General features: G+C 32.5%; 1 protein-coding gene across 1 annotated transcript in view; it reads right to left on the minus strand.

Annotated features, from left to right (window-relative positions):
• The window catches only part of FMN2 (formin 2), a 133,077-nt gene that overhangs the window by 96,922 nt on the left and 21,993 nt on the right, over positions 1-14,162 (minus strand). The window contains 2 exon segments of the mRNA XM_015857765.2: positions 5,908-5,975; positions 6,984-7,128. Of these exon segments, the coding sequence (XP_015713251.1) occupies positions 5,908-5,975; positions 6,984-7,128 (213 nt within the window).

Below are 14,162 nucleotides of genomic sequence, written 5' to 3' on the forward strand. Positions count from 1 at the left end.
TGCAGAGTGACCACTATGCAAAATTTACATTCTGTTCTGCCATATTCTCAGTCTGCTTCATATAAAATGGATGAAGCATCTGGACTCATCCAGAAGTTTCTTAAGAATTATTTTAATCAACATTCATATAAAAACTAGGAGCAACTTAAAATAAATCTATTTTCCTCAGACGACATATTTTCAGCTCTTAAGCTGCTATGTTATATCAGAAATGTAGCAAGTAACCATAAAGAAAATCTTCATCTTTCTATTACTGACTTGGCAAAGCAGTAAGTACATACTAGTACATATCACAGATCCATCCCTGGAGATGAACAAAGTCCTAAGAAACGCAGCCAAACATCTATGCTAGTCTTGCTTGGGGAAAAGTGTTGGTGGGGGAGAGACTGAACAAAATGCCCTCCTTATGTCTATTCAGCCCTAAAATACTCTATGATCTTTATACTATTTCACAGCTTTAATTGAGGTAGCTTGCCAAGTAACTAAGTGGAAAAACAATAAAAAGCCATTCAAATTTAGACGAGAATAGGGGTAAAATATTTTATAATGAACATTAAGAACACAGTATTAGAACAAAACTACTTTTAGTCTCACTAGGATCAAGAGGAAGAGTGCAAAAAATATGCTATCATCTCTTCCCAAATACCATATTTTGTTCTTTTTAAAGAAGCAAGTAGTGGCTTCCCGCAAAATAGTGGAAGCCTATAAAGGATTGTAAAGTCTGGATATGATTCAAAACATTAATATTTGTCCAAAAAAATCAATTGTCTTTTTTCTTACCACAGAGGCTTGATATATTATATTCCATTTTATCTTTATTTAAATGCAGAGCCTGTGATTTATATTCTATGAACGTTTAACAAATACATAAAAATAAAAAGCATCATTTTTTATCCTCTCCAACATCAGAAATAAAAAGGTTCAGAAAAGATTCAGGATAATATCTATCAGCCTTCTAGAAATCTTGAAGATTATACCAATCAAATGTGTTTACAAACCTGGACTAATAACCAACATTAACAGGAAAAAAGTACCTTAACAATGACAGCACAAAACTTTCTGAATATTCAATATTTCATAATTGCTGTTATATTTACGATATGGTCATATTAGCTTTGGGAGATACTCCACTTCCTTAAACCTTGGTCAAATTTAAATACAGTAGATGTGAATACCCTTCACAGGCTAGCTTCTTAACTACCAGAAAACCACCACTTTCAGGCCAATAAATATGTATTCTCACCTGAGAGTATTTTAAGGATTCCTCTGTGAATGATTTACCAGTGCATTTCATGCTCCTTCAAAAATACTTAACTGCCATCTAGTGGCTGAATAAGCAGACTTCTTTATGGTGTCTTTAAGGCTCTACACAGATCTTCCCACAGTTCTACCATTTCTCCTTATGGTATCACCTTTCCTTCAGGGCCATTCTGACACTAGCAGAATCCAGTTCTTTAAATACAAAGCTCAGCTACAGGTCACATTGGAGGAAGAATAGACAAGAACTCACACCTTCACTTTAAATTATATTGGGGTTTCAGCTTATTGGGGTTTCAGCTTGAAGAACAGAACAGTCATGCTCAGTCAATAATTTCATATTTTAAAAGGTTAATCTATTTATCTACTAGAATTATAAAACAAACAAAAATTCTTAATGCTCATTAGTCTTTCTATAGCAAAAACGAAACGACTGGAGCATGTTAAAGCTGAAGAATAACTTTAACATTAAAAAAAGAGAAGGAACTCAACAAAATTGGAAACTTCTATATAAAAACAGTATTTCATGAACATTTAAAGACCAAGCATACCTGATTTCTGCTTATCACATCTGGGAGATATATTTTACAAAGATTAGATTCCCTTTTACTGCCCAAGTAAAATGTTTTGCACTTGCACAGTTCCTATGACTCTATAAGTGAAGTATCTACCAGTTTTCTGTCATTTCTTGTGCCACACAAAATATGACTTCTTGCCATACATTTTTGATAAAGCATAATTTATTCTTAAAGCTAAAAAGAAAACACCTACGTATTCTTACTTGCTTGAAGTGAAAATACCCCAAATTGTAACATTACATATTGAATTTAAAATTAGAGTAAATTGCTGCACCAAACATATACAAACCTAGACAACGTTGGGAAAGATTAGAATTTAAAATAGCTTTTAAATTTTTTTCCTAGCTTTTTGTTTTCTGTGATTGGGATATGCTGGCATTAAGTTGTAGGAATGTTAGATTGATGCTTGTTCTTATAATAAGATTTACAACTATTTGTGAGAACACAGATATTATAGTATTTAAACTGTAAAACTCAGTGGGTAGATTTCTTTAATGTTCGGTTCATACAGTGAACTTCTAAGACGTTTCCTTCATTTGAACTGTTTTCTCATATAAGGCCATTGCATCTTCTGAAAATTCATATTTTTGTTCTCAAGAAAGAACATGCAAATTGAAGCTGCATTAAAAAAAAAAAAAAAAAAAAAGCCCACAACATTGAACTTTTCTCTTATTAGCACTAAAACTTTTTTTTCCCCCCAGTTATCCTATTAGAACCAAATTATTAAACCACCCAGTCTCATCTACAAGCAATTCTTTATCCAGATGAGAAGCTTTGTTATATAGAAGAAGAAAAATTGTATATTAAAAATCCACACCCTATTTTATTTGCTACTGTAGAATCACTCCCCCATTTCAGGCAACTCTTCTTTGCCTCATCTCAAAGAAGAACCTTTCTAAGCTTTCAGTCATAAGATTGAGTCACATTCCAAGACAAAGTTGAGCTATGACATTTTATAGTAATTAAAAGTAATTCCCAATCCAGCCAATATTTTCAAATATTTTTAAAAAGTAGGCTGATTACAGATTTATTTTAAATTACATCACAAACCTTTTTCTCTAATATTAGTAGGCAACAAAAATCAGAGCATCCCAGCAGCTGCTATTATTTACCCAAAGGAATATAATGATTTGTAGTTAAAGACTAGAGTAAGAAAAAAACTCCCCCTGAAAGGTAGAAAGAGAGGTTTCCATCAAAGCATTGCAGTAGTTTTTAAGGGGATGGTTGAAGAATCAGAGCTATAATGTATTCAAAGGAGAAGGTATATTCAACATGCTAAAACATATAATGTAATTTAAGGCTTTTAAGGCTAGAATTATTTCTCCCATGATATTGCACCAACAAGATCATGCACCATAAATTTTTAGTGCCCAAGAGCTACAAAATTATATTTAGTTGTTACTATTTGTTGAAGTACATGGAATTTCTAGGAGTATAATTTTGGTTGGGGGATTATTTCTTGGTAGAAATTAAGTGAACCAAACAAAAGCAAATAACTGAATTTGAAATGCTACAAGGATAAGACTGGTTTTTGGTTGGCAATTTTTTCCACTGTAAATGTAGTTTAAATACTCAGTATAAACTGTAATATAACAAAAAACTAGAAATCAGATGTGAGACAGGAGACCTGATATCTTCAATAGAACGTAATTCACTGCATTGAAATTCTGACCATCACATACACATAATCAGGACTTGCTTTCTAAATTTCTGATGAGTAAGGCATTTATCACAGATGATGCTGAGCAGTTTCAGGCACAGATTATCACAGAAATATAAAATGCTTCAGTAATAAGATGTGTAAAAGAACAAGAAAATTAGGTGACTGTCAAACAGCATATAAGTTTTTGGTTCTGTGATGTCTTAGTACTCAAGCTCAGCTTTTATGTGACTGTTTAACAATTATAAGGTTTTTATTTCCTGTGTGTTACAAATCTATCAAATAAATAAAATAAAGCAAAGTAAAATTGAGTTAAAAGATAGGGAAAATTGCAATGGTACCATGAAAGATCAGGAGTGCAAGAGAGATAATAACTTGGCTCTTGCATAAAAGTACAGCTGCCAGACTGAAACATCAGGTTTGAAACTCAGGTTTCTCAATGAGAACATTCAGTTGTTCTCTACTTTTTTCACTAAGGACTTCCATCTAACAAAGATTTCTCTATTCTGAGAAGACCATGTAGACATTGTTGCTTTTCTTTGACAATTCAAAGCTTAAACTTTAACTGGCTGTCATTTTACCTTGTTTTCCCCTCTGCTTAACAAATCCTGCATTAAAAGTAAGCATTCTCTTATCATCTCTTTTTTAAATTGTGACTTTTGTAAGTAAGCTGGTTCTGACTGAACAAGAGGAGTCTTAAAACTTTAGTAAATTAGACCAAAATACAGGATTGGGTCTAACATCATAGAAGGAAGAAAACGTTCAAGATACATTAAAAAAAAAAAAAAAAAAAAAGGTCTTAAAATGGCAAGAAAGTGCTAAATCTGTGAAGGGAGTAAAGGGCAGAGGGGAAGGGGACAGCAAGGTGACATGCACTTTTAATTTAAAAGCACTTGCAGTGAATTTAAATTAATGGGATTATAAGCAAGATAAATTATCAACGTGTTGCACTTGCATTTGTTTCTATGTCAGTACCATCCACATCAAATTATCTTTACAGAATGTTGAAAAACTTCAAGGAAATGATTAGGGAAGTTAGGAAATTTGAGAGAAAAAGAGTTATCAGATTCAGATTTTATGCTAGGTCTCCCCTTCTTTGTTATCACCTACTTGGATAACAGCAGCCAATGCTTGCTTCCTTCAGAAGTAAAACTTACAAACACACTAGATAAAGAATGAAGTGATAGGTCTCTAAAAGAAACATTTCATAGCATTACATCACATTAAACAATAGTAAAATGTTATTGTAAAAACTATAACAAGAAGTAACTGACTACAGTACATTATTCATCTCCAAACGTGATAAAGGAATTAGTTTGACCACTGTGCTCCATATATATATATATATATATATATATATATATTTAAATAAAATATTTATCTTTTGTTTAATGTTTGCATATTGGATATTTTCAACTGTTTGGGACAATACAGAAACACTTTCACCCACGTACATTTTCTAATATTAAGGTTCTTCCACTCTGATTTTTAACGTAAAACAGAGAGAAGACATAATGCAGCAAAAACTTGAGAACACTTCTTGTCAATGAGATGATCATGCATACAAAGTGTTTATTGCTGTTATTCAGTGAAATGAAAAATAGTACAGAATGGAAGAAGTTCGCATTATTGAATATGAAATGAATTGTGAACAAGAGGGATGGAGATCTCAAACAAGATAAAGTAAATCAGACAACATAAGTGACTGATGCAGGATAAAAAAATTGCCTGGTACAAATATTGCAATGTAGAATAATTTTGTGATATAATTAACTAGTGAGTCTTTAAGCATTCCTAAATATGGAGAGATGAAAATTTAGGTAACTGACTTGAACACTTCAAATGTCTGGTAAAACTAAACCACAAATAAAATCCCTGTTTGAACCTGGATTAAATTGGCAAGCCTAACAAAGAATAGTATGTATTTTGTTAGACATTATTTTCTACATCAAAAACAAATTCAGTGATTATTTTTACAAAACACAGCCATTAATATATAAGAAATGGCTGTAACTGAGGAGAGTAGATAGATCAGATCTAACCCTCTATTAAAAAAAATACTCTCTACCACTATTAGTCACATAAACTTCTTTAGATTAACTGATATAACCCAACCTTCTATTTCTAAGAGATATCATTAGATCGCTGGAATAAAGAATTACTTCTGAGTGAAATGAACAATAATTTGAAAATCAGTTTAGGTAGGCAGGAACATTTAATCTCTGTCCCTAGATAAACAACGGTGCTTATGAGGGTTTTGAAAAAAAATTTAGATTGAAGAGAGAAAACTAAAGTGTTTACATTTTGAAAATTCATCACACGAGACCAGAACTATTGCATAAATGACCAAAGTACAAACTTGTATTATACAAAAAGACTGGACAACTTAGAATGCTTGCGTCAGGATCTTACCTGTACCTGCTGAACATCTTCTATCTGTTGTTTTCCTGCTTCTAGCACAGTAGATTTCAACTCTGATTCTGAAAAAAAAAAAAAAGCAATCAAAACACCCACAGATCATATATACACACACAATTCATTGATCTTCTAAAATAAATAGTAAGGATTTAATGACATTCTATATTTCAAAATATCTTTAAGTCATCATTCATCTAGACATTAGAAACATAAAACTCCTTGTTCATTTGCACTAGCCTGCCATGCTAAAATCTCAAAGTAAAACAAGGAATAAAATACTCCTCCTTTTGTTTTTCAAAGTCAGCCACTCTGATTGCATATCCATTACTCAAGTATCCAAGAAAAGCAAACCAAAGTCGATGGCAATGAATTCAGTTACCACATACGGCAGCGTTCTTATTGAATACAAAATAAAATAATAAGTTGTTCATCAATAAAAACCTTAACTACTGTAATAGTCCAGTGCTGGATCATCCCACACCCTGAACTGCATCAGTAAGATGCATACATTAACGTTTCCTTGACCAGTAATAGAGTTGCTTTGGTAGAAATGTAAAAGTCACTGCATAAACAGAATTATATAGTAACACTGCATTTTTTGTTGGCATCGCTTATTTGCTTGTGACTGCATCAATAAGAAAGTATTGCCATAATAAATAACGTCCATGCAAGGAATACTTTGCTCTTGTGGTCTCAAGAAATGGACATCTGAAATTAACTCCACCCAAATTGTACATGAAATACAAAGAGATCTGCTGAATTGATGACTCAGTTCTTCAAATTGAGGGGAATAAATGGAATGGTAGGTAACTGAACAAAGGTCACATGACCTGGTAAAATCTACTAGTCAGCAGATGCCAGGTGCATATCTGGATTGCAAATAAACATACATTTTTTGCTAAATATTTTCTGCTAGATAGCATGAATCTAGCTGTTCTGATGCTAACCCAAGATCTTCTAATTCAGATTTGTTAGAAGTTAAGATACTGACTTTATAACTTGGATACTAAAAGGCAGCAGTTTTTCCCTCAATGTCTTATATATATCATATCTACACCCAAAAAGTATACCTGCTTCTGGAGTTTTAAGTCGTTCTTCATCTGGAGGTTTGGGTGGGGGCCACGCTGATGGAATTCTCCTTGGAAAGCTTCCTTCGATATAATCTGATGAGTGTGTAGGTTGGCTAACTGCAGCCCAAGTATAAAGCTGGTCTTGCTGTGGTCATTTGAAAAAAAAAAAAAAAAAGATCAACATATTCATATATAAAGACAATATCAAAATATCAGTCTTTGTTTCCAACACAGAGTTCATGTGTCAAGGCAGGTTTCTTTTTATACTCTCCATCTTGTGCGAAGTATTAAAATAAACCTATACGGAAAGAACTGTACATTCTGATTTTGAAATAACATCTGTTAACAACAGAAAAACTAATCTTGCTTATCTACATGCTCAAAAAGAGACTCTACAGTTCAGCATTTTTAGAGTGTGCAAGGAACTCCAACACTTTTTCTCATAGAGAGAGAAGTTTCTATCCAGCATGGCAATACTAATTTAAATGTGGCTAGTTCACAGCCCAGAAAGGAAAAAAAATATTTTAATTCGTATGCTATATTTTATTTTTTATTTTATATTAATAATAATTAATAATATTTTATTGCAAATATATTTATATTTGCAAACTAGAAAAATAAACCAAATTTTCATAGGATTCTTTTAGAATAAACTGAACAGAGATGTTTATTCTCTACAACTCTGCTGATCTGTTGTTTTCATTTACATTTCTGTTCTCATAGAGAGACAAATAAAAAGGTAAGTACACTTTTAGATATAAATTAAAGTGTTCTTACTCATCTGGTGTCAGATCCAAACACATTTTTCAGTAGCTTTGAATTTTATCACTTTTGTATAAGTAGGAGACATCCAGACTCTCTGATAACAGGCTGAGCAAACAGTTACCAATGATTTCAACTTTAGAAAAGAATAGCTGATCACATTTAAGTAGTTTTAGTTGCTATTCTCAGCACGCATCAACAAATACACCTTGAGATCATATATTTTTAATACTATAAATCCTACAAAAAGCAGTCCAAGCAAGAGCATGCATGTCATAGCATTTGGTCTGGAATTATGCAAAATTATACATAACTAGAAAAATCAACATATAGGATAAACATTATGATACCCCTCAGTAATAATTTCTTTCAAAGATCACATTTATGATCCCTGCTTTGCACTCCTATATTAGTTCAATATCGGTAACATATTTTGCTACATATTTCATCTTTAATTTTAAGCTTTCTTTTTTTCTTTTACATAGATCCTAAACAAGTATAGGACATGGGAAGAGAACAACACACATTTAACTTCTTGGAATAATTTCTACTCCATGTGACTAAGCTTCTATTTCTTTAAAAATAAGTTGCGATAAGAGTGGTACAGCTTTTTTCTACTCCGAACAACTTAGAACAGGCAAATGCAGGTTAGAAAGGAAAAATTCTGCAGCAAAGATAGCGAAAAGCAGTTTATTAGATCTTTCCAGCATGAAAAACATTAGAAGAATCCAGACACATAAACAGTCCTTGAATAAAGGCAAAAATAAAGATTTTTATCCATTTATACAATATCCTTTTCTAACTTGCTATCCAAACATGCATGGTTAACGCAATTCTTTCAGTAACTTGGTACTTTGCATTTATCCAATTCATACAATTTTATTTTATTTTTAGAAGATAAACATTTTCAGACATCAGCCTAAATTTCAATAACATGGGAATAAAAGGGAGAAGGAATGAGAGAGAAGCCTGTGGTTACTGTATAAAGAAAAGGAAATGGTGCTAAATATTGCTATTTTTTTTTGGTGCCATCTAACTCTCAAAAAAATAGGAAAATATTTCTGAAACAAACCATAACAAAATATTGCTGCCCACTGTATTGCTTAGAGAGACACAATCCAAGGAACAAGAATCTGTATAGACAGTAATCTGGATAATCACAGACAGTTTTCACTGCGATTACATTTAGGGACATTGAGAAATAAAAAATTAAAATGTCTATATAATTTACAATCTATTGTCATAATATAAGTAGAAGACAAAATATTCCCAGGCATGATATTTCAATATCTTGAAAGATATAGTATAACCTTCTAAAAAATAAACTTTGATGCAAGATTAGTCTACCTGAATTTAAAAACAAAACAAAACACAAGCATCATATCTCCGAATAATGGTACAAGTAGAATACATTATCAGAATAACATAATATGAAGTACCTGTGTTTCAGCTGATATAATTTACAGCATATAAATTATGAACAGTTAAGACATCAGACGTCTCCATTCTATACACTTAAACCTTAGTTACTATAGAAGAATTTTATTTTTATTTTTTTTTTTATTGCTGCTCTGCTTGTTTTGGAATCTCCCATTTTCTGTTATATACAAAGAAAGATGAGGGAAGAGTCTGCAAAGTAATAGATATTTACAGAGACATATGACATTTTGAAAAAATGATTGATTAAAATAAAAATGCATCACTGTTCAACACATATAAGGAAGGTATTTAACACCACCTGGTTACAGACTACTTGCAAACTTAAAAACAGAATTTCTGCTATGAAAATTCCTTTTCATGGAAAGGTAGCCTGAAAAACTTGCCAAGCTGATATTCTAGAAATGGCACTGCAAATGGGAAAAAAAATCCTATCTTCACTTCCACACACTCCAAGACACAAATCACTTGAATGTCCTAATTCTTAATCACTCAAGATACTGTCCAAAAATCTCTTTACCCTTAGTCTTATCTCCTTCTCATTCAATATAGTAACATATACCTTTTTTTTTTTTTTCTGAAACCTATACACCTACAAATTTGCATGATTATTGGAAAATTTTGATAAAGGCTATATACAGTCAATTCTGTGATGCTGAAATACTATTCAAGAAAAATGAACAACAAAAAATACAAATAAAGTATCCATGTTTTGTTTTTCAATTAATAAATATATTATAGGGATACATAAAACTACAGACTTTAACCTCCAACTTCTTCTGTAACAGTTCCACAACAGTTTTTACTATGTATCAATATAAGCACAACAAATTAATTTTCTCACCTTGATCAAGCGTTGAGTACATCTAGAATTTCCACTTTGTCTTGCTCAATCTCCACTATTAAAGAGTACAAAGTACTGCTTTTGGATAAAAGAAATAACCTTTATACGAAGAGATCCCAGTCTTATCTATTTGGACTCATTTCTGTGCAGACATTTAGAGCTTAAAGCTCCCTGAGTCCAGTGCACTAAATGCCATGTCACGTGGACGATTCTGGTTTTCACATGTCCTTACACAGCACTTTCCTCTGGCTCTTAAAAGTGCGGAGCATTTGCACATGGGTGAGGCAAACTGCTACAGGATCTGATGATAACTAATCAATAGACAATTTACCATTTATAGTAGGTAATGTTGAGAATAGAACTGTACAGTCAGGTCTATGGATTAACTCACTCTCTTCCCATAGCTTAAAACAAGTTTTCTAAGGTAAGAACTTTTCTAAGAGTTTACTTCCGCATTGCATGCAAATGTTTGCAGCACTATCTTCTTTACTGCAGATGGAAGATAAATATTTCCATTCAGAAAGTTTAACCATTCTAATATACTACATATACTTTTACCTTTTCCTACTGCATATAAGTAGTTAATTTGACAAGCAAGGTTTTAGTTTGAGAAATTACAGCCAATCCACCTTAGAATGCTCTTATCAACAGGAGACTGTTTTATTTTAAGCAGCTCTTAAAATAAAGAAATCAATATTATCAAGAAAAGGACAAGTGGTTTACTTTTTGATGAGAGGTTTAGTAGCAAAGCTCCATCTATCTAACTACTGTCAAAAAAAAGTGCAGCATTGAATGCGGCTTCTACTACCTTTGGCTGTTTTAGTGAACACAAATGCCTTTCAAGGTAGACAAATCAGTAAGTCAGTCAGAATACTGTAATATATGGCTGAAGTAGCATTCTATTCCCATGAACTAAATTTGTGACTGAGCACTTCAGTTATTCAACTGACTTGCTTCCTTTTAGAAAACTAAGGTGCTTCAGCAACACACTTAAGGAGTACCTCCCAAGCTCCACAATCCATGAAACACTTCTTTCCACTGATAATTTAGAGGAGATTTTAATCTCTTCAGTAAAATAGAGCAAACTTGTTGACAGCATCAAACTTTATTAATGTTTCAGTCCTGTGTCCAACAGATAAGAACAGGGAAAATTGCCCTGGTTAGGGCTACCATGGGAAAACATGGTAGTTTGAGATTTCAGCAACTATTCTTATTTAATTTCAGAGTTATTGTCCTGGTCTTCCTGTTACAGAATTCTGGTTTTAATATAGCTGGAAAGATTGAACTTCTCTCACAATGAAACAGAAGAACCTGAAGATCCGTTCTCCTTACTTCCAAACTTCCACGTGGCAGACCACATTCCAAAACCACTAGCGTATCAGCTGTTTCTTAGACCACCTGGATGTGTATACTTTCTCATTCACTTTCTGAGAAACTTGTAAGTTGCAAGAAGCTTCATCACAAGTTGGTTTCACCTACATTAGTACAGTTCTGTGGTTAGTCTGATTCTGAGTAATATGAATTTTCCAGGGGAAGCTGTTTAATCAGAAAATTTATTTCACCACAATTTCATTCAAAAAGGCAATATATTACCACTTAAAACCTTCCCCTTGAAATTACATGAAAAACAAAAAAAAAAAATGCACAAACAGCAAACATAAAAAAAATTATTTTAAAAGTTGCAATTAAAATTTTAAAAAGGAAGCAAGAAGACAACGTAATACTTCGGTTCAGTGAACATCCAACTGTCTTCATGTTACTACTCCTCAGAACACTCAAGAGTTGTTTACCACAAAAGACAAAAAGTTTCTTAAATTATGATTGGGCAGCAAAAAAGGAAGAGGATTTAGGAGGGGTATAATTTAGCCAAACCCAACTGCCACGGTAACTACGTGACAAACAAAGGTTAAAACAGCAGATCAAAATGTCTTCTCTGCTCTATGCCACAAATTTTCTTTGTTTACTTAATTTATCCCCAATATACTATTTTCTTTGTTAAGAAGCAAAACAAGACTACTTGGAAAGTTTGTCAGGAAAAACAAACAAACAAACAAAAACAAACAAAAACAAACAAAAACAACAAACAAAAACAACAAACAAAAAAACCTAGCACAAAACTGCTACAAGGGGAAAAAATATGCCCATATCTTAAGACTGCACAGAATGACCTGGAAATTATGGTGTAGGAAGTCAAAATTAAGAACCAGATCTCTAAACTAGTAGTAATTTCAACAACTGGATAAAATGCAGACAAGTGCCAAATACAGTCAGAATTTGCTAATAACGGTAAAACTGAATATAGTTGCCTCACTTTGATAGGAGAATGCCAGCTTTTATTTGTGTTCAAAAAGGTTCAAATCTAATATATTTTACACTTTACTGATGGCTGTCCAAATTCAGCCATGTTCTAGCTCCTTTAATACATCATTAATAGACCTCCACTTAAAGTTGTGATTCTATTAATGTCTGAAAAATTCCATGGGATGTGTTCTTGCCAAAGATTAACTGCTTAGCCAGCTAAACCTTATGTTGAGCTCCAATAAGATAATATAATGAGGTAACATCCTAAAAAGATACACTTATTTGGTAAGTCAGATTATTCAATAACATACAACAGTCGTTGGGACTGTCAGTCTTCCACAAAGCATTAGTTTATTACATTCCTTTCAATCAGAGGGTATATTTGATTTTCTTTTGATTCCCCAGGAGCACTTTTCAAAAGTCACAACTACAAAAAGGAAGAAACCAGGCTACAGTAACACAAAAAAATTAATAATTATTAGAAGTACATTCTTTGAATAGGTTTTCCTTAATCTATCCCTCTAAAAGTTTTGCATTCATCAGATTGTTGTTTTGTTTTGTTTTTTTAATATACTTTTTATTTTCTTTCATAAACAGGCAGAATGACATGCAGAAAAGATAATGTGACATTTAAGAATTCATGACACTCATTAGCCAATAATTAGCAGCCCCTCTAAGGGGCAGGAAACCAGCAAAAAAGGCAATATTTCTAGAGAACAAATTTGCCATTGTATGTTTACTTATTCTTCACCATTATAAAATAAGTAGATAGAAAAAGCTGGAGTGAAAGCTTCCACTGTTGCTCAACAGTAAACATCTTAAAAATCCCAATCTGTCTACTTCTGTTAGTTTTAGAGCTTTGCTCAACTTTTATTTTTCAGACTAATCTTTTATTCTGGACATCTGACAGATTTTTTTTTTCCTCCCCCAAAGAAAAAGTTGACAAAAATAGGCCAACATAGAACAACAACAACAAAATATCATAGATCTCAAGTTTTTGCTATTTGGATTAAACTTGAAATTTGACAAAAAGATCACCAACATTTCCAGAATATGTTATTTCTTACCATCATTAAAATCTATCCACAATGAGACCAGATTAAAAATATCCTCAGCAAAAATTTTACGAGATCTGTTATCTGTCTGACGATTCATGCTTTCATTGCATATTCTTTGGTACTTTCTTTTTACCACACAGTAACAAAGGAGAAAGCAACAGTTCCATATGGAAATACAAAGCAGAAATACAAGTGCAAAAAAAAGCAAGAGTTGTGAAACACATTAAAGTTTGGAATATCCTAAGAGAAAGAAAGAAAGAAACAGTTCTCCGCTGTGTTGCTGAGAATGCAGGCAGAGGTTTGAATACTTGCACAAGAGGGAAAAACCAAAGGTGGCTACTGGACATGAGTAATCAAAAAAGATGAAAATATAATCAGTGCACAACTGCAAATATTTCAAGCCACAGGACAGTTCTGCATTAGCCAGGTTAAATTAAGCATGACTTTGAAATAATCTGTTTACATTCATTTCAGACCATGAGAAATAGATCTCAGAGCAAACAAAACTTACCAAATTATTTTCATAAACTGTAATCACTTTAAAAATTCTGTGGGACCACATTAAGCAAAAGAGGAATAATGGATTTTATTCAACATGAAAAGAAATACAAAAAACAAAGCTAAGTGAAAACTCAGAAATACATGTGATCAGTCACAAAAGGAAAAAGAAGAGATCCAAAGAAGGATTTCAGTGGGGAAAAAAAAAAAAAAAAAAAGGTTGGCAATCCAGCAAAAAGACATGCTGAAGGAGTGACTTAAAAGACTTTATAAGAACCA

This window comes from Coturnix japonica, chromosome 3, assembly GCF_001577835.2.
Source record: "Coturnix japonica isolate 7356 chromosome 3, Coturnix japonica 2.1, whole genome shotgun sequence".
NCBI lineage: Eukaryota > Metazoa > Chordata > Aves > Galliformes > Phasianidae > Coturnix > Coturnix japonica.